This window comes from Hyperolius riggenbachi, chromosome 1 (genome assembly GCF_040937935.1).
Source record: "Hyperolius riggenbachi isolate aHypRig1 chromosome 1, aHypRig1.pri, whole genome shotgun sequence".
Taxonomy (NCBI): domain Eukaryota; kingdom Metazoa; phylum Chordata; class Amphibia; order Anura; family Hyperoliidae; genus Hyperolius; species Hyperolius riggenbachi.
The window spans coordinates 551,595,142-551,619,300 of record NC_090646.1 but is presented as its reverse complement, the minus strand read 5'-3'; the positions used below and the strand labels follow the sequence as shown (position 1 = coordinate 551,619,300).

Sequence of the window (24,159 nt, the reverse complement as noted above, 5' to 3'; positions counted from 1 at the left end):
TCTGCCTCCATGCGCGTCTATCAGCACGTATCTCCGCCTCTCTCCGCCCCTCTCAGTGAAAGAAGACTTATAGGGGCGGGGAGATGCAGAGCTACAGTCCAAAGCTCTGCCTTTCAAGGAAGCGCTCCCCGCAATGTGCCCCAGGGAGTTTGGGGGGATTTAGTTAGTGTGCAGCTGCGGGGATGCAGCGTTTTAGTTAGGGCAATGATGTAAAAGAGATTTTTAAAATAAAAACTTGAATTTTATGAGACTTCAGAGTCTCTTTAACTCTTTCAGGCAGAGAAAGGAAAAAGGAACAGAGCCTAGTTATTTGTGTGCTAGGCACTGTACATCCACATCTGTCATGTCACATGTCACTTCGAGTATCCTTTAAAATAATACCTCAAAATACTTACACAAGTGATGGGAGACCTTTTTAAATACTGAAGTGTAAAATAGCCTTTTAATAACTGAGACTATGTATGAATAAGCTCTTTAGTCCTTGAGCATTAATTGCACTGTGGGGTTGATTGTCGAAGGGAGATGAGCTTTAACTTTGCTCTGCCTTCATATCAGACATTCAGTCATGTACAGTATTTGCCATTTTTAATTCCTGTCTGCCTAACAAAATTTTCAGACACCCCAGGTGGTCTTTCTGTCCCTCAACTGGGCTCATGCTTAACAAGGGCTTTTATATTTTAAGTTCAGCAAGCCAACCACTGACGTAGGCTGAATTGGGAAAGTCTTAGCAAAACTGCCATAGACATATGTGGTAACATTTTAACCCTGATAAGTTGTAGAATGGAGTTTAGAGAATTTTAGGGTTGAGACCCATGACTTGTGTATTCTTTTTAGTCACAAACTGAATCAAAGGCAGTTACAGTTTCACATATTCTGTACCAAAATAAAAGACTTGTAAAATGAAAACAAAGTTACAGAATATAAGAGAAAAAACATGTATTGTTACCTTAGGAACTTGGCTTTTTAAATATGTATACCATGGGGTACATTACTATTATTTTTGCAAATAAGGTCTCGTAATCATCGATGGTGTACAATGAGAAAGCAAAAAACAGGCACCTTTATTTCCAAATACAATACTGTCACCATACATTGTGCTAGGAACATACCAGTAATCTAAATGTTGTAATAACCAGGATGGATAAGCAAATACAATTTGTGGGTATAACTTATACTATGCACTGTTTATTGTAAAGCTATAATGGATGTAAATGGAGAAATAGTTTTTTCTATTTTTTTACCTTAATTTAGCTTTAAAATGCATAGAAAATAAGGTATTTACTAAACAAAATTTTCACACACTAAAACCCTAATTTGTCCCGAAAAAACAATATATAGATCATTTAGCTGTGATAAGGAGTAATAAAGTTATTGGTAAATTAATGAGAGCAGTGCTGATATGTGAAAATTGCTCTCACCCTCAAGTGGTTAAACATGAGCATGGAGATGAGCTAGAAAAGGTAAGCTGAGGAATTTAAGTTCCTATCCTAGGCTGCCTTTTGGTTGGCTACTGCCTTGAGTGCCACTTCTGGCCCCCCACTGTAGTGCAGACAACAGACAATGGCTTTGTGAAGATGCATGCCCACAGTTCTGTCATTGCCGGCACCATAAGTAAGATGCAGCTCTTTTAACTGAAAGTAACATTATGGCCACAATTCAGTAACACAGAAGTGCTGGGAGGAGATACTCCATGGCTTCACACCAGATTACAATGATTTAGGAGTGGGGAGGAGAGAGTCTAGTATGGCCTTACTGTCGGTAAGCTTTTATTGTTTGTGTGTACCAAAAGTCTGATTTGTCCATTTATCCACAAGAAGTAGAGCAGGGCTGGGGGAGGGTTTAAAGCCTCTTTCTGTCCTTTCTATTATCTGATCCTGCATCTTCTTAACTCAGTATTGCTGTCCATTTTCTGGTCACAACAATCAATGGGTTGCTTTTTATGTGACTGTTTGACAATATAAACATATTCCTAATGTGTTCCACCCTGAGTGCTTGATGGGAACACAGTTTTGCATCTCTGTTCTTCTCCTTTGGTAAATCAGAGTGATTTACTAAAGGAGAAGAGCTGAGATGCAAGACCAGAAACTAGAGTATCATGATGGCTAACATGCTCATGAAGCATGCAGGCAAGGTGAAAGCCCATGCTGTGTTTTGAGACTGAGCTTTCCAATCTTTGCAGCTCAGCCTTGTCAGTAGAGCTTCCATTCTGTGTGGGATGGGTATATCAGCATCTGGGCAGAATTCAAGGAACCTATGCCAATTAGGAGGTTTGAGCTCTAAAATAGAAGCATTGGTTTTGTAATGCTAACTGTGCTGTAGGCCAGCAAATATTAGCTTATCATTCTATTTATTTAAGCTCTTTTACAGACTGACAGGTGTACTCTAGAGATGCGTCTTGACTTGTTGGGCTTTGTTGTTTGAGGCCCATTTTTGCAAACTTGTTCATTGTATGACTTGTGGTCAGTGGGAAAACACTCCAGTGGAAAACACAAAAAAGAGCACTCTCAGGGTGTGTAAAAGTAGAGAAATCCAGAACAGATCTCACCTCATGTAGTGTGGCTATGCTTAGAGACCAGCCAGTAGACGCTTGCGTTTCTCTTAATGGCCGGGGACCAAGCTCATGATCAGGGCTGAAGTGCTGAGGATTCCCATGAGGTATCTCCAGGACGGGTGGCAATTTCCAAAGTGGCAGCAGCTATATGCTCACATCAGTGCCCACACACACTCCCACTACAGTAGGGAGTGTATATCCATGAGGGAGGTGGATGCCACTGTGTTGAAGAGCCACATCACCGCTAATTAGCTGTGTGATCAACGGCCAACCAGGCAAATAGTGTGAGAACGCAGGGAAGGTAGGGACCTAATGAAGGAGAGACTTCCAAGAAATGCATTGTCTGGAATAAAACCGGTTTCTTCCTACCTTCCCTGCGTGCTCGCACTGTTTGCCAGGATGGCCGTTGATTGCGCAGCTAATTAGCGGCGACGTGGCTCTTCAACACAGCGGCATCCACCTCCTTCATGCCTACGCTTCCTACTGTAGCGGGAGAGTCTGTGGTCACCGAGGTGAACATAAGGCTGCTGCCATTTTAGAAATCGCCACCCATCCTGGAGATACCACCTGGGAAGACTCAGCACTCCATTCCTGATCATGAACCTGGTCTCCGGCCATTAAAGGGAACCTAAACTGAGAGGGATATGGATGTTTCCTTTTAAACAATACCATTTGCTTCTCAGTCCTGCTGGTCTCTTTGGTTGTAGTGGCTGAATGAGGCACCTGAAACAAGCATGCCGCTAATTCAGTCTGACTTCAGTCAGAGCACTTGATCTGTATGCTTTTTAAGAGGCTGTGGCTAAAAGTATTACACAAGATCAGCAGGAGAGTCAGGCAACTGGTATTCTTTTAAAAGGAAAAGTCCATATCCATCTCAGTTTAGGTTCCCTTTAAGAGGGACGCAAGCGTCTACTGGCTGGTCTCTAAGCGCAGCCACACTACGTGAGATCTGTCATGTGTAGGGACGCTTTTCTCTACTTTTACATACCCTGAGAGCGCTCTTTTTTTGTGTGTTTTGCATTTTAGTAGATCCAGAGCAGACCAAACCTTTCCCCAGCCTGATCACTTTACTTTGGAGTATATCCAACTCCTGTCTTCCGAACATTCCAGTGGAAGCACAGACAGCTGTTAAAACTTTATAAACCTACTAACCTTTTTCTACGCCATTCAAAACAAAAAGCTAATTGGATGTTTTCTGTTTTAGTCTAAAATTGTGAGTCTTGGAGTGCTCCAACAGAAGTCTGCATTCCATATCCAGCTTGAAGAAGCTCTTGCTCATCAAAACTGTAAGTTCCATTTCCACTCTTGTGCTTTCAGTAGAAGTAGAGTGTATTCATTTATACCAGTCTGTATACTGTATATACTCGCATGGAAGCCGAATTTTTGGGTCCAAATAAGTGGCCCTAAAGTGGGGGTGTCTGCTTCTATGCGAGTCACCAAAAATGTTTTGCCCCCCCCACGCTAAATGTAGAAGTATGACATCAAATAGCCCCCCTCCTTACACAAACACCGCCCGAGTGCCCCCAGGAATTACAGAGCCATGTAAAGCATAACCACACTTTTTTTTTTTTTTTTTTTACCTGATCCGAATGCCCCCTCCGGTCAATGCACAGTGGTCTGTGCTTCCTCAGATCAAGCGGGTGCCCTGCCCGGAATTAGCATTGTGATACACAGCGGTGCGCGTCTTCTCTCTGGCCCGCGCTGACAGGATTCAGCCTGCTTCTACCTCAGTCTCTTCTCTATGACGTAATAACGGCGCCATGGAAAAGAGACTGCAAGGGAGAATCCTGTCAGCGTGGGCCAGAGAGAAGGCGCGCACCGCTGTGTATCACAATGCTAATGCTGGGCAGGTCCGCTTGATTGGAGGAAGCCTTGCATCACCGCACTCACTGAATGGAGGAAGCACACACCGCTGTGCATTGACCGGGGGGGGTGGCACTCGGGTCAGGTAAGGAAGAACGTGGTTATGCTGCACATGGCTATGCAATGCCTGAGGGCACTCGAGCAGTGTTTTTTGCTGGGGGGACTATTTTGTCATAATTGTGTTATACATTTTGGTGGGGGGCAGTGTCTGTGTAGGTAGGCATATTTTATTTTCATTATTGTGTTATTCATGTAGTGGAGAGCATTGTTGCGGGGGGACAATTTTTATGCTGTGGGGCACTTGAGGTGCGTGTGTATGTGTTGGGGGGGAGAGGGGGAGGGGAGAGTTACATTGTCACACCATCAGTGCAATATATAGAGGCACCTGAGACTGTGGTTCTGCTCGCCTGCTTTCGCTGCAATTGCTACCCTTTGCTTATATGAGAGTCAATCAATTTTATCCCTTTTTTAAGTAAAACTTGGGGGGTCGGCTTATATGCGAGTCGGCTTACATGCGAGTTTAAACGGTAAGTAAATAATGTCTCCCATCAAAACGACCACAATATTTTCACTCCTGGAAATTCAATAGAGCCTGCTGGTACTGCTTTCTTGTTGGCAGGATGGGTTGTATTGGGAGACACAAGGTATATCCCTGCAGTAGTAGGCAATCCAGAATATATATCTGCAATAGCCCACATATCCTAGGGTGTAAAGCTGCATCTTTTTGAGGCTTTTGCTAGCTCTGAGGTAACCTATTGGAGCATGTTTGGCATATGGTTCCCCAATATTGTTGCCGAGCAGGATAGGAGATCCCTATGCAATGTTACTGGTACTATCCATACACTGCACACTTCAGTAAGGTTGGGGGTATCGGATGCACTGTTCTGCTAGGCTCAGCTTGAGGTCACGATAATGGTCTATGCCTATTTTACTATAAATCTGGCCCATAAGGCCTATTAAGTACGTACTACATGGCTTAGTTGTTTTTTTTTTTTTTTTTATAATTTACCTGAATAGGAAGCTTTATTGAGGTAAATGAAGCTCTCAGTAAACAGGCACTCCTGGTTTTGTGGCTGACCTTGTTTCTTTTAAGTGAAATGATGATATGGACAGATTGAATGCACTTGTGTACTCCAGTGCTTCCCAAGATGGGCAGTTCCATACTGTACCAGTGCGCTCACTCATGCGCAGTACGAAGCCACCTGTCTTCAAAAGCACCCGGGGACACAAGTGCTTCCAAAGCCTCCCAAGGGGTCACAGATGTGTATTCACCCAATTGGTCGAGTACACACAAAAGGGGTTGAAAACGATGGAATGAGGTGTGCTGGAGAAGACAGGGAAGGCTCTATATAGGATACAGAGCTTTCCGTCCATAGGCAAGTATCTGACTTTTTTTTTTGTCTATACACTCACTTTGTCTTTTCTGGTTGAACTCGATGGACGTATGTCTTTTTTTCAACCCATTAATTAAGTTCATGGGGGACTTATTTTTTCCATTTAATTTTTTATTGAAAATATCTGAAAACATACAAATTAGATCAAACAGAAACTGCTTGATAGTCAAACAATACACAGTTAACAAGGCTTATAGATAAGGCTCTAAAATAGATAAGCTAGGCAGAGAACCAATGTGAACAATATTCGTCATCAATGTGCTTTTGTGACCATAACTGCATGGGGGACTTCTGATTTTTTTTTTTTTTTGCCCCACAGAAAAGGTACACTCTTGCCTGCAGTGCAGACAGCCACATATGTGCACTGCTGAGGTAATTAGTAACCCAGAAACACAGAGTTAACTACCCGTTTGGATTTGTACAAAACCTGCACTATTCGTGGGACTTGAGAGCTGCTTTGGCAAGCACTGCAGTTCTGTATATATTATTGTGAATGGCCATGTATAACCCCACATTTTAGATTTTATTTTCTGTAAGTAGAGCAGGTGATTGTGGAGAGATACAAATGTGTTACCCACCATAGGTTTCCTTGGCTTGAATGATTGGCTGTACATGCCAAACCCCTCAGGGCTATAGTCCTTTCATCAAATAAACATGCACAAATATCTCTCTTAAACTGGAAGCTACTAAAGTGTGTAAAAAAATAATGAAAAAGTAGAAGAAATATTTGAGTTTTGATCATGTGATCTAGACTCTCAAAATGGAGGAGACACATTTAAGGAATGCAAGTTCTAAGGGCAAATTATGTGTTACTCCTTAGATGACATTCCACTGAAGAGCATAAAGGAGATGGGACCTTCCAGCGTTGACACCGAGATCAGAAGCTTGGCTCCTGAGGGCGGGGGCTCTGTAGAAGTAATGCAGAGCTTCTTTAAGATGATCGGTAGAATGTTGGACACAAAACGGGATTTTGAGCTTTCTCAAGCTTACCTCTCTCTATTCCTGAAGGTAATTTGTTTGATTTTAAAATAGTTTTTCTTCCATCTAAGTAAAAAGTGGTGAACTTTTATTTATGTAACTTCATTCTAGCAGCTACTTTAAAGCAAACCTGTAATGGGTATTGTGGGTAAAAAATAGATACCTCAGTTGTTGAAAGCCTCTTGATGATCTAGAGGCTTCCTGGATCCTCGTCAAGCCCACTATTATGCAGGGACCTTCGTCTCTTCCTTGCCATAGATGAGCACATCCAGATTGGGCATAAGTCATGTGCTGGAACGGTGGGCTACAAGCAAATTCAGGGAACCCTTCAACTATCCAAAGGCTTCCTACTATCTAACTTTGTAGGGTTTTCCCCCCATTTTACTTTGGTACCCTGAATTATTTTAGTGACTGAAAAGGCAAACCCCAACCACATACAAGCTGAATGATTTGTATTGAACACGATCCTGTGATAGGTTCCTGTTTACTAATGGTGGCGTAGTGGTTAGTGCTCTCGCCTTGCAGCGCTGGGTCCCCAATTCGAATCCCAGCCAGGGCAAAATCTGCAAGGAGTTTGTATGTTCTCCCCGTGCCTGTGTGGATTTCCTCTGGGCACTCCGGTTTCTCCCACATCTCAAAAACATACAGTTAAGTGAATTGGCTTCCCCCTAAAATTGGCCCTAGACTATGATACATGCATTACACGATATATACATAGACATATGACTATGGTAGGGACCAGATTGTGAGCCCCTCAGTGGGACAGTTAGTGATAAGACAATATATACTCTGTACAGCGCTGCGTAATATGTCGGCGCTATATAAATACCTAAATAAATAAATACAAATAATGTAAATTGTTGGTAAGCCTGCATATTGTGCAGCCTTATGACCCAAGCAGTGCTTTTCATTGTCACTAATGGGCTGTCCCAAGCCTAGCAGATTTGGTTGCACTTTGACTATTCCACCCTCTGGCCTTATAAACTTGGATAGACCTTATCTTAGACTAATTCATATCATAGATCGGCTTCTGGAGCCGAGGCAAGAGGCATAGCAGTGGTCACATGGGTTGGGGGGAAATAGTGAGTAGTCTGGTTTGGGGACAGATTTTCATCTGATTGCAGGGGAGCCACTGGAGCTCAATAGCTCTCATTGAGGCCAGGAAACCACTAGCAGCAATTTTCTAAGCGCTTGTAATTTAAAAAGCTCTTGCTAATGTAATGTATTGCTATGTGTATGATCCTACTTGAGGAATGTGATTTTTTTTTTTTTTTTTTTAATCCCCATAGCATTACATTAGCAAGCACTTGTAAAATCACTAGTGCTTAGAAAAGAGCTGCTAGTGGGTTCCAGGCCTTACAGCCAATTCACTCCAGGAACAGATACAAAACATCCCTTTTTGTTCATTTAGTGGAACTTTTAGGAATGAACCTGTTCTGTTTGAATTTAAAGCATTCCTGGTGCAAGAGAACTCGTTTAATTTAAATGATCGCCCATTGCCTGAACGGAGCATGCCATCTCTCCCACTCAGATATCCACTGATGACCTTTGACTGACAGTTGAGTCATCTCACTGCTTATTAATAAATTATTTTCTTTTCAGATCCATCTGCGGTTCATTTCATCAGAGCCAAAATTATTAGAGGAAATGTCCACATTATCATCACATTTAGAGGACGTTTGGCAGCAATTGCAGATCCAGTTCAATCAAAGCCTGTGTGTTTTAACGTACATGAAAAGTGCCTTATTGTAAATCAATTTTTTTCTATTCTCTATTTTACTTGTTTTTTTGTTATTTCTCTTCAAATTATGGATGGATGCATTCATGAGAAAAGCGTACTTGTGGTTGTTCACAAAAAACATGGCTTCATGCATATGGTGCGATGAATACATTTGCCTCAATTCACTAAGATCATTTGGGAGATAATAAGGCAAGAGAAAACTTACCACCACACATCGATCTTGCCTTATTAAGGTGTAGAGATAAGTTCACAGTGAGAGAGTTATCTTATCACTTCTGTCCTTTATTTACCTCCTCTGTAGTTATTTTCACACGCAGTTAATTAACAGCCTGTCTTTAAAGGGCCACTTAAGTCTCTGGAAAAGTGTCCCTTTAACTTTAGAATTCTGGAGTTATTTTAAGGATTGAATCGTTAACTTTAGAGATCTCACCTTAACGTAAAGACAGAAGAGTTAATTTTAGGTTTGCCTGAGTTAAATGTTTCATGAATACTGCATGCCTCATCACCATGGTGATACCTCTAGAAACGTTATTAAAAACAGGAGATAAGCTTAGTGAATTGAGGCAAATATTATCTGTGTATATATAGCTTTGGAATGGACAGTTGTTCTGGTTTTGTGACGATTTAGAGCGGTAAAGCGATTGGAAAATCTACTGAGAACACCACACAAAAACATGTAAGCAATTTACCACTGATTACTGTTCCTCTGGAACTGCTTAAATGCAAAAAAAAAAGTCTTGCCTGCCATCATAAGGACATGTTTGCAGTACATTGAGTATTGCATGCATTGCAGATGGACCTCCTTATTTTAGTAGGAACTCAAGGTGCTTAGATATAATCTATCTATCCTCCACACGTCTTTGGGTAGTTTAACAAAATAGAGCGATCATATGCAAGAAAAACAGACTGGAACACAAGGTGGCACTATAAAATTGAAAGGCTTGATGAGAGAATCATATGTATGTACAGTGTAAAACATATTAATAACCATGCTGTTTTACTTGTTTTGTTTTGCTGCATGAAAGAGTTCATTTCTAGGTATGGAAGTGACAGCTTCTGCCTTCTCGGGAATATAGTAAATATCACTAATAAGCAGATTACTGCCATAAAAGGTTTCTTGGCAGAATACAATTTCTGAGAGCAGAGGAAGATAGGAAACGGTCAATAGTTCATGTATTTTCACTCAGGGACACTTAATAGGCTGCCACTGAGCAGAGACAACAAAACATCAATCTACTTTGTAAATGTTTAAAAACAATAAAATAAATATAACCATGAAATGTCTAAAAAAAAAGGGGGCCATTTTTAGGAGTAGGAAGATTAATACAATTGTTAATCTCATCTTTCCTTGGGTTCACTATAACACATTCAAAAAATCTTTATTGAAATACCACAAAAGATTCAGATGACCATAAAAACAAACAAACCGTAAAACAAAACTCCTCACAAAAGAACCACAGATGCGCTCATACTTTTACTGAATTTTCAGTGCAAGAGATAAATAAATTATTTTATATAAAGTATCTGTCTGCATTTTTTATTGTTTTGTGTTATATATGGAAGGACAACCTAGGTGTAAGAATTTGCAGATACATTTATGTTATGGTTCTCAGGTCTCTGGTTCTTTGTTTTAGCACCGAGTCAAACCAGATATACGTTTCAGGTTTTTTTCCAGAAAAAAGGCAGCAACTAACATCAGACTCTTCCCTTTTCAAAAAAAAAAAAAAAAAAAAAGTGTGACTAAACCAGAGGTCCCTCAAACTGGGTGCCATTTTACATGAACAGTACATAGTGCATGAATGTAATGGGGACTGCAAGTGCTGTGCTGGAAACCCGTCTTCTAAACTGAGGCCATGTGTATACCATTTCTGAATGATCACTTGAACAGTGATCCGTGGGATTTTCAAGGCTTTGGAAATCTTTTTGTAGCCTAAGCATGCTTTAAATTTCTCAATAACTTTATCCCTGACCTGTCTGGTGTGTTCTTTGGACTTCATGGTGTTGTTGCTCCCAATATTCTCTTAGACAACCTCTGAGGCCGTCACAGAGCAGCTGTATTTGTACTGACATTAGATTACACATAGGTGCACTCTATTTAGTCATTAGCACTCATCAGGCAATGTCTATGGGCAACTGACTGCACTCAGACCAAAGGGGGCTGAATAATTTTGCACACCCCACTTTGCAGTTATTTATTAGTAAAAAATGTTTGGAATCATGTATGATTTCCGTTCTACTTCTCACGTGTACACCACTTTGTATTGGTCTTTCACGTGGAATTCCAATAAAATTGATTCACGTTTGTGGCAGTAATATGACAAATTGTGGAAAACTTCAAGGGGGCCGAATACTTTTGCAAACCACTGTAAGGGCTGGAACCCACAGGAGCGCTTTTGGCAGCACTGCGATACGCTAGCAGTTTGCCAAAACGCTGGGCTAATGTTAATGGATGGGGCAACTTCCACAGGAGCGTTTGCGTTTCCCAGAAACGCAAACGCAGGACCTGCAGCATTTTGGGAGCGTTAGCGCTTCAATGTAAAGTATTGAAACGCTAGCAGAAACGCTCAGCAAAACCTAAACTGAGCGGTTTTGCTAGCGTTTTGCGGTTAAGCACACTGTAACAAAATGAAAAATAATTCACAGGACCAATCAGGATAAAAACGCAAAACGCTAGGCACCCGCTGGGGAAAAAAATACAATGTTGCAAAACACGACCAAAAACGCGCATGAATCCGCTTGCAAACTGCTCAGACAAAACGCTAGCGGTTGCGTTTTGCGTTTGCTGATTTCAGTGGGTTCCAGGCCTAAATGAGGAATTCCATATGGCAAGAATCTGATTGCTGCTTAGGCAGGGAACACACTTGACTTTGTTAATAAATGGGATATTTCACACTTAATGGGTTTTTTATGCGCAGAAACAAAACTAACATTCTGCATGATTGTCAGTTTTCTACATCAATTACATTAGCTTCTCTGAGAAAACTCGTGCGGTTTTCTGCATAGAAGCTCACTTGGTATGCAGAAAACTGAAAGACAATTGTGTTCCCTATTAATAGTGACCACTCAGGGCTAGTGGTGCGCACCAAAAACCTCTAGCAGATCCGCAAAACGCTAGAGGTTTTTGAAGCAGATATTCAGAGCGATTCTAAGCATGTTTAGGCCCCGTTCACATCTGAGCAGTTTGCCGGTGATTTCGGCAAACCGATCAAGTGCTAGCGCTTTTTAAAGCGCTAGTGCAATAATAACCTATGGGCCTGCTCTCACTTGGGCGATTTGCGTTAATCGCCGTCGATTAATGCAAATCGCCAAATGATAATTTGTATCGTGCACCATTCCATTTTCAGGCGATTTCCCGGCAATCGCGTTTAGTGCTATAGAAGCGCTAATCGCGATCGCGGAAAATCGCCCCAAGTGTGAATGGCAATTTTTTGTGTTAATTGACAAAAATAGCCAGAGCAAAACTCTAGCAAAAGTGCTAGCGTTTTGCGATTTGCAAGTGTGAACGGGCCCTTAGAGAGGTTTTCTAAACATGCCTAGCGTTTTTTGGAGCGTTTTGTGTAGCAGATTATATATATATATATATATATATATATATATATATATATATATATATATATATATATATATATATATATATATATATATATATATATATATATATATATATATATATATATATATATATATATATATATATATATATATATATATATATATATATATATATATATTGTTACAGTAAAGCTGTAACAAAAACGCTTGGAAAACCACTCTGATCTAGCGTTTTTCAGATCCATTTTCCACTTTCCTATACTTTAACATTGAGGCAGAAACGCCTCAGCAATCTAAAAAATGCTGCAGTCCACGAGTTTGCTTTTTTGGAAAAAACGAACCGCACTGGTGTGCCCCAGCCCATTGAAATACATTACCCAAGCAGTTTTCAAACAGCTAGCATTTTTAAAAATGCTCCAGAACCGCTCTGGTGTGCACCAGCCTTCAGAAAGCAGGAAAGACAGCGTGTGCAGTAGAGTGGTGAGGAGGTTTAGCATTCATGCACCTGACTATTAGAGAGCCAGTCCCCCCTCCCACTTGACGTGGTTTAATTGTGTTCAAAGACAGAAGCATATAATGCTTGGATCTATAGTGAGCAAATGTGACAAATGTACTTCATTTTAGAAGCTCCTGTTTATTCCCCTCTTCCCCAAACCTCTCCTTTGTACACCCTTCTTCCAATTCAAAAAAAACAAAGGTAATCTTTTACAGGAGTCAAATTGTAAGGACCAGATGACTGAACCTCCAGAACAGTGGGTCTTTGGGGTGCTCCTGGTATGCTGTGGTTAGTAGGGATGGACAGAAATGCTGTTTTCTGATTCCAACGAAAGTTCAGCTTTCCAAAAAATGTCTTTATAATTCCACGGAAGTCTGAGTTTTGCAGAATGTTAATTTTTTTCTTTTTAATAAAGTTAGTTAACTGTAGATATTTAAAGAAAAAGTGGAATCCGCTTGATTTCCAACCGTTGTAAACTCCTGCATTCTGTGATTGGCTTAATATTTCTAAGACTTAATAAGTCTTCTGATTGGTTTAAAATGATCGCGGTAATCCGATTTCCGTGGAAAAATTATGCATTCTCTTATTGGTCCAATGCTTCAGTCCTGTGATTGGACTAAAATGTCCATTTTGGGTTGGAAATCAGAATTCCATCAACCCAAGTGGTATTTTTGAGGAATAATTTTATTATTGAACAACAACCATGTTCTCAATGAACCCAAAAAACTCATTAATATCAAAGCTGAATATTTTTGAAAGTAGTTTTTAGTTTTAGCTATTTTAGGGGGATATCTGTGCGTGCAGGTGACTATTACTGTGCATAATTATTAGGCAACTTAACAAAAAACAAATATATACCCATTTCAATTATTTATTTTTACTAGTGAAACCAATATAGCATCTCAACATTCACAAATATACATTTCTGACATTCAAAAACAAATCAGTGACCAATATAGCCACCTTTCTTTGCAAGGACACTCAAAAGCCTGCCATCCATGGATTCTGTCAGTGTTTTGATCTGTTCACCATCAACATTGCGTGCAGCAGCAACCACAGCCTCCCAGACACTGTTCAGAGAGGTGTACTGGTTTCCCTCCTTGTAAATCTCACATTTTATGATGGACCACAGGTTCTCAATGGGGTTCAGATCAGGTGAACAAGGAGGCCATGTCATTAGTTTTTCTTCTTTTACACCCTTTCTTGCCAGCCACGCTGTGGAGTACCTGGTGTGATGGAGCATTGTCCTGCATAAAAATCATGTTTTTCTTGAAGGATGCAGACTTCTTCCTGTACCACTGCTTGAAGAAGGTGTCTTCCAGAAACTGGCAGTAGGACTGGGAGTTGAGCTTGACTCCATCCTCAACCCGAAAAGGCCCCACAAGCTCATCTTTGATGATACCAGCCCAAACCAGTACTCCACCTCCACCTTGCTGGCGTCTGAGTCGGACTGGAGCTCTCTGCCCTTTACCAATCCAGCCACGGGCCCATCAAGACTCGCTCTCTTTTCATCAGTCCATAAAACTTTAGAAAAATTAGTCTTGAGATATTTCTTGGCCCAGTCTTGACATTTCAGCTTGTGTGTCTTGTTCAGTGGTGGTCGTCTTTCAGCCTTTCTTACCTTGGCCATGTCTCTGAGTATTGCACACCTTGTGCTTTTTGGGCACTCCAGTGATGTTGCAGCTCTGAAATATGGCCAAACCGGTGGCAAGTGGCATCTTGGCAGCTGCACGCTTGACTTTTCTCAGTTCATGGGCAGTTATTTTCGCCTTGGTTTTTCCACACGCTTCTTGCGACCCTGTTGACTATTTTGAATGAAACGCTTGATTGTTCGATGATCACGCTTCAGAAGCTTTGCAATTTTAAGAGTGCTGCATCCCTTTGCAAGATATCTTACTATTTTTTACTTTTCTGAGCCTGTCAAGTCCTTCTTTTGACCCATTTTGCCAAAGGAAAGGAAGTTGCCTAATAATTATGCACACCTGATATAGGGTGTTGATGTCATTAGACCACACCCCTTCTCATTACAGAGATGCACATCACCTAATATGCTTAATTGGTAGTAGGCTTTCGAGCCTATACAGCTTGGAGTAATGCTACGTACACACATGCGACAACGATCGTTCGTTGTGAACGACGAACGAACTTTTAATTGATGAAAGAACGACCTAAGCAAAGTTAGTTTTTAAAAGTGTGTAACGATCTGATCGTTAGAACGAACGTTACATCACAGAAAGCAACTATTGCGCTTGCGCATAAAAATGAAAAGTTCCATGGAGAAATAGTGAAGTGCGCATGTCAAGCCTAGTACAAACGATTGTTTCCAACGATTTACTACTTTTGCAAACGATCGTCGTTGGGAAAAATCCGCCAAGGTAGATCATTCGTTTAGAACGATCTAGCTCGTCCGTCGTTAGACTTCATGGTCGTTGGCTGCTTTTTTTCAAACGATCGTCGTTTGAAATGATCGGGGAACGATCGTTTCAAACGACTATAGTCGCATGTGTGTTGACAACATGCATGAAGAGGATGATGTGGTCAAAATACTCATTTGCCTAATAATTCTGCACTTCCTGAATACAGTGAAAAACAGACCCCTCTCCATCACAGGACACATGCATATGTAAAACCACAATATGGGCAATTTACACCAACCTTTAAAGGGACTCCGAGCACCTCTTATGGGCATGCCTTTAAGCCAGACGACTTCCAACAAAGTCGTGCTATGACTAGTGTTGGGCCGAACAGTTCGCCTGGCGAACCTCTCTGGGCCTCTTACTACTTCCGGGTCGCAATGACCCGGAGTAGTACGCCTGCGCTGCCCGGCGGAGCGCGTCCTAGATCGCGCTCCCGTTGCCGGTCACTCTCTGCGCATGAGCGTGACGTGACGTCACGCTCATGCGCAGAGAGTGACCGGCAACGGGAGCGCGATCTAGGACGCGCTCCGCCGGGCAGCGCAGGCGTACTACTCCGGGTCATTGCGACCCGGAAGTAGTAAGAGGCCCATGGATTTAGAGATGTTCGCCGGCGAACGGTTCGGGAACCGTTCGCCACATCTCTAGCTATGACCCCTCTGTAGTAGCCTCTTGCAATGGCCATGCGTGTCACTTCCTCTTCCTGCTTCATTCAGTGATGCACATCTCTAACAGAGAAGACAGCGGTGACCTTAAAGTTATAACATAGCTAAGATGGCAACCGTGATTTTTAAATTGAAATTGAATGTAGAATGGCGATTCAGGGATCAAATGACAGAAGAGAGCACAAGTTACAGAAAGGTATGCATCTTTAAGTACTTTGCAGTACTGGTCGCAGTCTTAAAGGCATGCCCATGAGAGGTGCTTGGAGTCCCTTTAAGAGCAGCTAGAGATACAGAGTTTCCTCCCACATCCCAAAAACATACAAATAAGTTAATTGGGTCTAGACTGCGATGGACATACGACTATAGTAGGGATCAGATTGTAAGCTCCTCTAAAGGGGCAGTTAGTGACTAGACTGTAGATGCTGTTAAGTGCTGTGGAAGATGGCGTTATATAAATACTAAAAAAACTGTCATTTTTTAACTACTGTTGTCAGTAGCATAACTGAGGAGCTTGGGGCCCCAGTGCAATTTTTACATGGAGCCCCAAAACCTACTAAGGACAGTTTCAGTGTCAGAAAGGTGTAAGGAAACAACTTAGTTAAAGAGAATCTGTATTGTTAAAATCGCACAAAAGTAAACATACCAGTGCGCTAGGGGACATCTCCTATTACCCTCTGTCACAATTTCGCCGCTCCTCACCGCATTAAAAGTGGTTAAAAACAGTTTTTAAAAGTTTGTTTATAAACAAACAAAATGGCCACCAAAACAGGAAGTAGGTTGATGTACAGTATGTCCACACATAGAAAATACATTCATACACAAGCAGGCTGTATACACCCTTCCTTTTGAATCTCAAGAGATCATTTGTGTGTTTCTTTCCCCCTGCAGCTATCTTCCACTGAAGTGTCAGGCTGTTTCTTCCTGCAGAGTGCAGACAGCTCTGTCTGTATGTAATTCCTCAGTATGTGAAAGCCCAGCCAGCTCAGAGGAGGATTTATCCAGCTTGTAAGAGATAAGAGAGAAGAGAGAAGCTGTCCTAATCTAAATAATACACAGGCAGTGTGCAGAGAGGGGCCTGGAGGGGGGAGATGCATCACAGAACCACAACACTGAAGAACTTGGCAGCCTTCCAGACACAGGCTGACAAGTCTGACAAGAGAGAGATAAGTTGATTTATTACAGAGATGGTGATAGTAAAACATGCTGCAGTAAGCCAGAACACATTAGAATAGCCTTTGGAAATTGTAGGATGATAAAAAACAGGATGCAATTTTTGTTACGGAGTCTCTTTAAGGTTTTATACTATGCAATGCGCATATAAAGGCGTTCCTTACCAGCATAGCACCAATGAAAAGCTAAATAGATATATGAAAGATGATCCCTAATGGGTCCCACTGGTCCAGGGGTCCCGGTGCAGACGAAACCTCTGCATGCCCTATTGTTACACCACTGACTATAGCATTACGTTTAAACTTTTAAAATGCTGTGAAGTTTGCTTCCATCTGCTCCTGGCTGGCATCACTTTGGGTAAGTGGAGCCCGAGGGCATTGGTCTCTTTCTCACCCTGCTGGCTCCACCCTGCTGCCTTGTCAGTAGGGATGAGCGAGCAAAATTTTCAAGATCAGTTTTGCTGGGAATAAGTGACAATAAGGGCTCATTCACACTATGAGTGTTTGCGGATTTTTTTAAGCGCTGGAGATTTTTGAAATCTCCCTAAAAGCAATTGTGCAATTATTTCCTATGAGAGTGTTCACATGTGAAAGGTTTGATTTTAGTAAAATTGAAAACGCGCAACATGTGTACCATTTTCTGAGTGCTTTAGCTCAATGAGCAATAAGAAAATCGCAAAGTGCTTAAAAAAAGCGCTTTGTATAGCGAATTCCTGGACGCTTTTAAGAATATATACTTTGTTTTCTGGGTCAAAGAGTTCACTTCCTGACTGACGTCAGAAAGTGAAAATCACAGTCGCTCATCAAAAGCGCTTTTCTAAGCTCAAAGCGCAGGGAAAAGCACTCTAAAAAGGCTCAATAAATCGCTCAGCGTTTGCAATAGCGCTGCCAATTTACAATGTGAACAAGGCCTCAAAGTACGAGGAGGAACAAGCGCATTGTCTTCCCACTTAGCTGCCAGGTGCCAGCAGTTTTGCACCACCTGTAGTCACACCTCCTCTCTATTTTTGAAAAGTGCACACACTGCACAGGGTTTGGAATGTGTCTGCACAGCACTTGTGCACTGAAATGTTGCTGTAGTTATTTAGCACCTGTACACACCTTTAGAAATTCCTATCAGATGATTCAAATTCCTGTCAGATGATGACTGCAATTACATCTTTCTAATCACAGCAGGAAGGCAGCAATAAAATCTGGTCATAATCTTTCCGTAGGTAGACAATATATTCACTTTTTAAGCGTAAGAGGCGTTCCACATTGTCAGCAGCAGAAGTCAGCCCTTACATAACTTCCTGGCTGTATAGCTAACCAACTCTGGCTCTATAGATTACTATTCAGGTGATATGAATTTAGGTTTACAGCTCAGTTGCCATAAAAAGGCACTTGGAATGTCATCATCATTTAACACGTCACACAGGAATGAAAAGAATGAAGTACAGAAACTGCAGAAAATAAACTACTTATATCCAAGTTACCATGTGAATACATAAACGTAACATTCTTGTGAGCACGATCCCATGCAAGGCAGGCTTCTTTTTAGCCATGTTGAACCATCTATCACTAATAATAATTTACTGCCCAGCAAGCTCATGGTGAACCAGAACTCCTAAAAGTGTGTAAAGGGATAAAAAGGACCAAAAAATCCTCTTAAAAGCGCAATGTGAAACAGAAATTTGCTGCCTTAACCCCTTGGTGGTAACCCAGAGTCAGGCTCGGAGTAAAAGAAAAAAGTTGGTGGGAGCAGAAATCCCGGGGAGGTAAGTCTGTGCAGGGGCTGTTGCAGATCTCACTGCAGTATGAGTTTTTCCTGCTTTTAGGAAGCACATTAAACATTTTTTTTACCACTTTTAGACCCAAAAGTCAGGCGGTTAAAACAGAAGGCAATAATTCAGGTTGCATTGTGGGAGACCTTATATGCTCACTCCATCACTGCTGAATATGCAAATTGCCCCTTTGTTGTCCCTGAAGGCTAAACACACCTCCAGAACCGCTGGAATGCAATGATGTGTCAGCTTGTTAATTGTACAGAGCCCTATTAAAGGGAACCTAAACTGAGGAGGATATGGATTTTTCCTTTTAAAAATAATACCAGTTGCCTGACTCTCCTGCTGCTCCTGTGTCTCTAATAATTTTAGCCACAGCCCCTTAACAAGCATGCAGATCAGGTGCTGAAGTCAGACTGGATTAGCTGCATGCTTGTTTCAGGTGTGTGATTGAGCCACTACTGCAGCCAAAGAGATCAGCAGGACTGCCAGGGAACTAGTATTGTTTAAAAGGAATCATTCATATCCTTCTCAGTTAAGGTTCCCTTTAACCCAACATGCATACACACCGCATCGGACTGGTTGATCCAAATAATTGCGTGGAACATGCCATGCACTGATGAGGATCAACCAGTCAGAAACAGTTTGAGTGCATATACAATTGAGTAGGTAGACTGGTCTGCATCTATCTACAGATCCTTTCCACAAACTGCTTTTTGTAAAGAATGAAGTAAATACTGAGAATCCCCATGAGAAGATTAACTAGTCTAAAACCTGTCAGATTTGTACTGCCTACTGCAAGCGACAGAAAACATAGAAGGAAAGTAATTTATAGTGCATTTTAGTCTGGGAGAAATGTACTACTCATGAGTATGAGTACACATGTATTTTACAATATTTTGCAATAGTGGGCCGTTAAGATATTACAGTGGCGAGTTCAGGTGCTATTCCCATCCTTTAGAGGAACTCCGCATGTCTCGCAGAGCATGGTTTATGTGGACATTTGGTGCCAATTATAGGCGTACATTTGATAAGGGTGCAGGATAGCAGTAGAAAAATATTGGTAAATTTACCAATATTCTACTACTTCATTCATATAGTGAAATATCGGTAATATTAACTGATATTTTACTATAACCTAACATCTCTCTTCTCTCACATAGAATTCCCCCTGTCCCTGGGATGGTGTCTAAAAGCCATGCAGTGTTGCCAACCTTTCACGTTATTTTTTACTGACAAATACCTAAAAATTTACTGACAAAAGTTTTTTTTACTGACAAAATCCCTGCCGAAAAAATGGGCGTGGTCACGCAACAGACTGTGGGCGTGGTCATGGGTGGGGCCAAATATACATGATTTTAGTATTGCTGTAAAAGGTCTGTCAGGGAAGTTTAAGCTCTGCCATAGTGCCGCCCCCCCCCCCCCTCCCCCAAAATACATGTAATCTTACAGCATTTCACCAAAAATTCACGTAATCTGGCAGAGGTTCTTCCAAAATACAGATAATATGGCAGTGGTTCCCAAAAAATAGATGTAATCTGGCAGCAGCGATTCCCCCAACATACACATAATCTGGCAGCAGTTCCCCAAAATACATTTAATCTGACAGCAGTGGTTCCCCAAAAATAGGTAGCCCCAGGTCTATAGGTGTCCCCAGAATAAGTGGCCAGGGGTATAGATGTCCCCAGAACAGGTAGCCAGGGGTATATGTGCCCAGCATATGTAGGCAGGGGTACAGGGCCGGTTCTAGACTGGCACATATGAGGGGGCAGTCAAATGGGTAGGGGGCAACATGTTCAAGGAAATTTGCGGCACGCAAAGCGCTCTGCGGCGACGAAAGTGAGCGTGGCAAGTAAATGCACATAATGACAGACAGCGTTCCCCCAGTAAATGCATGTAATGAGAGACAGCGTTTCCCCACTAAATGCACATGAGACAGCGTTTCACCAGTAAATGCACATAAGAGACAGCCTTTCACCAGTAACTGCACGTAATGACAGACAGCCTTTCACCAGTAAATGCACGTAATGACAGACAGCCTTTCACCAGTAAATGCACATAATAAGAGACAGCTTTTCACCAGTAAATGCACATAATAAGAGACAGCTTTTCACCAGAAAATGCACATAATAAGAGACAGCTTTTCACCAGTAAATGCACATAATAAGAGACAGCTTTTCACCAGTAAATGCACATAAGAGACAGCTTTTCACCAGAAAATGCACATAATAAGAGACAGCTTTTCACCAGTAAATGCACATAATAAGAGACAGCTTTTCACCAGTAAATGCACATAATAAGAGACACCTTTTTACCAGTAAATGCACATAAGAGACAGCTTTTCACCATTAAATGCACATAATGGCAAACAGCCAGTGTCCTCAGTATATGTAGCCAGCAGATATATGTGCCCAGTATATGTAGCCAGAGGTATATGTCCCCATTATATGTAGGCAGGGGTATATGTGCCCAGTATATGTAGCCAGAGGTATATGTCTCCAGTATATGTAGCCAAGGGTATATGTGCCCAGTATATGTAGGCAGGGGTATATGCGCCCAGTATATGTAGGCAGGGGTATATGTGCCCAGTATATGTAGTCAGGGGGTATATGTCCCCAGTATATGTAGCCAGGGGTATTTGTCCCAGTTTATGTAGCCAGGGGGTATATGTCCCCAGTATATGTAGCCAGGGGTATATGTCCCCAGTATATGTAGCCAGGGGTATATGTCCCCAGTATATGTAGGCAGGGAAATATGTGCCCAGTATATGTAGGCAGGGGTATATGTACCCAGTATATGTAGCCAGAGGTATATGTGCCCAGTATATGTAGCCAGAGGTATATGTGCCCACAATAGGTAGCCAGGTGACCCCCCAGGAGGAGGGGAGCAGCGCAGTGCAGGGAGAGCTGTGTGGGAGCAGCGGTGGAGAAGGGGGGCAATCTCCCCCCCCCCCCCTTCCCTCACCTTAGTGCTCTCCCTCCCTCGCTTTTCCCTCCGGAACTAAGTGCTGAGTGACTGGCAGCGAGCGGAACTTACCTGCATCTCATCGCAGGCACGGCATGATTTGCCGCTATTCTGGTCTGGTCCAGACCAGAGCAGCGGCTGTGGCACCAGAACTTCTGGCGCTTGGAGCAAGACGGAGGTGAGTTCCGCCCGCTGCCAAACGCCACTCAGCACTTAGTTCCAGAGGGGAGAGCGAGGGAGGGAGAGCACCCTAAGGTGAGGGAAGGGGGGGAAATTGCCCCCCTTCTCCACCGCTGATGCCACAGCTCTCCCCCCACTGCGCTGCTGTCCTCCTGCGCATAGGGCGGGCGGCCGATTGGCCCTTATGGACGCTGCTGAATTCCTTACGGAATTCACAGGCAGCTTAATTTGTAACAAAATTTACGGGCTGCCCGTAAATTTACGGGCGGTTGGCAACACTGAAGCCATGACATGGAATGTGATTTGTAGTGTCTATTCTAGTGATCCGAGTTTCAGAACTGATCCTAAGCCGCCACCTACTGGTGAATGGCAGCTGTGCATAACTAAGGACTCATTTCCACAGGTAGTTGAACTGTGCGCTCAGCAAGCAATTACCAGGCAGCAGTGAGCAGTCAGGGCCCTGAGACTAAAAAGCGCAAGCCGGCGTTTTGCGGGAGTGATTTTCCAGCAATTTCACACGGAAAAATCACTGGACACTGCGGTGATTTTCCCGCGATCGCGTTTAGCGATTCTATATCACTGAAACGCAATCGCCGGGAAATCGCCTGAAAATAGTGCAGGTGACGCGTTTGTGCTTTGCGATTTTGGCCGATTTGCGGCGATTAGCACAAATCACCCAAGTAAGAACGGGCCCATAGGACTTTATTACACTAGCGCTTTTAAAAAGCGCTAGCGTTTCAGCGTTTTGCCGCGATTTCAAAGGAGAATGGGCCGACTGATTCAAGCTGATAGAAGAGCAACGTTGACTGAAATAACCACTCGTTATAACCGAGGTATGCAGCAAAGCATTTGTGAAGCAACAACATGCACAATCTTGAGGCGGATGGGCTACAACAGCAGAAGACCCCACCGGGTACCACTCATCTCCTCTACAAATAGGAAAAAGAGGCTACAATTTGCACAAGCTCACCAAAATTGGACTGTTGAATACTAAATAAATTAAAACCATACTAAATAACCATACACGGGTCATACTTACCTCCTGTGTAGTATACTACTCAATCTCTTTCTCCTCTCCTGCATCCTATTTGTCCACTGTGATAAATGGATTTCTCCATCCTCCATTTTAAAAATGGCCTTTACCCCATACCAGCTTCCTGGTCAGCATACTGTTAAACTGTAATATCACCCACTTGAGCCATAGGGAAACTTGGACATTACCTTGCACATTCAGTTGTAACTGACAGCTGCTGATATATAACTGACAGCAACTGGTATATTTCAGTTCTGACAAAATATTGTCAGAACTGGAAGGTATCACTGTAAGAAGAAAATGGTGAGCTTCTGAGAGGACCTGACAGTGAGGTTAGTGTGTAATATTCATTTGCAGCTACGTCATGTGTTTATTTTAAATAATTTTCCTCGGTTCAGGTTCCCTTTAAGGCTGATTAAAGTAGGTCGATGTAGTTTAAATACAAGTGGGTGTACAAAAACATACATAGGAAGAATATATACAAAAAATGAATCTATTATTATTTATAAAGCGCCAACATATTCTGTGGCGCTGTACAAAGTAAGAAACAAATATGGGGTACATAATAATACAGAAAAAATATATACCAATGTAAGGGCTTGGGCCCAGTAGAAGTAGCAGCTTGCAATCGAAATTGCTAAACAAATGCAGATCTATATATATAATAGAGTAAGTGCCTCAACCTTCAAGCAAGAAGAAGAAGTAGCGCCCTGCTCCCAGGGCCAGTCCAAGCAAGAAGAAGGGGCTGGTCCAAGCAAGAAGAAGAAGTAGTGTCATATCAAACCAAGGGCATAAAGGGATAATTTGCATATTCAGTAGCAGTGCATTGTGGGTAACCACAAATGTTCACTTATAGCTGAATTATTGCAGATTTGCTTCTGTTTTAAGAAGGAACATTACACCAAGCTTTGCTTTTTTTAGTAGGAGGGCTTTTTGGTCTCTTTTATCCTCCTATACATTCTTAGTAGTTTGGGTCACCCTGAGCTGCTTGGTTACTCTGTTGTACTGGTCCAAGCCCTATCTCATACAGCCTTATCAATCCCTGCTATGTACTGATGAGGACCAAATGTCTGAAATAGGCTGTCACATGTGGGTTTGTTATGACTGTGTAAAACTTAAAGCTATAGGCTTGCTTGACTTACCAAGGGTGAAAAGGAATAATTTGCATGTTTAGTAGCGGTGCGTTGTGGATAATCACAAATGTTCACTTATAGCTGAATTATTGCAGATTTCCTTCTGTTTTAGGAAGAAAAATTACACCAAGCTTTGATTTTTTTAGTAGAAGGTCTTTTTGGTCCCTTTTATCCCCCTATACATTCCGAGTGGTGTGGGTCACCCTGAGCTGCTTGGGTACTCTGTTGTACTGGTCCAAGCCCTATCTCATACAGCCATATCA

The 24,159-nt window shown here is 42.1% G+C and overlaps 1 protein-coding gene across 1 annotated transcript in view; it reads left to right on the top strand.

Annotated features, from left to right (window-relative positions):
• WDR36 (WD repeat domain 36) overlaps positions 1 to 10,050 on the top strand; it is a 74,653-nt gene extending 64,603 nt beyond the window's left edge. Inside the window, exons 21-23 of the mRNA XM_068247362.1 lie at positions 3,756 to 3,837; positions 6,629 to 6,816; positions 8,389 to 10,050. Coding sequence (XP_068103463.1) covers positions 3,756 to 3,837; positions 6,629 to 6,816; positions 8,389 to 8,538 — 420 coding nt within the window. The 3' untranslated portion in view covers positions 8,539 to 10,050. The remainder of the gene's footprint in view (positions 1 to 3,755; positions 3,838 to 6,628; positions 6,817 to 8,388) is intronic.
• Positions 10,051 to 24,159: the final 14,109 nt, after the last annotated feature.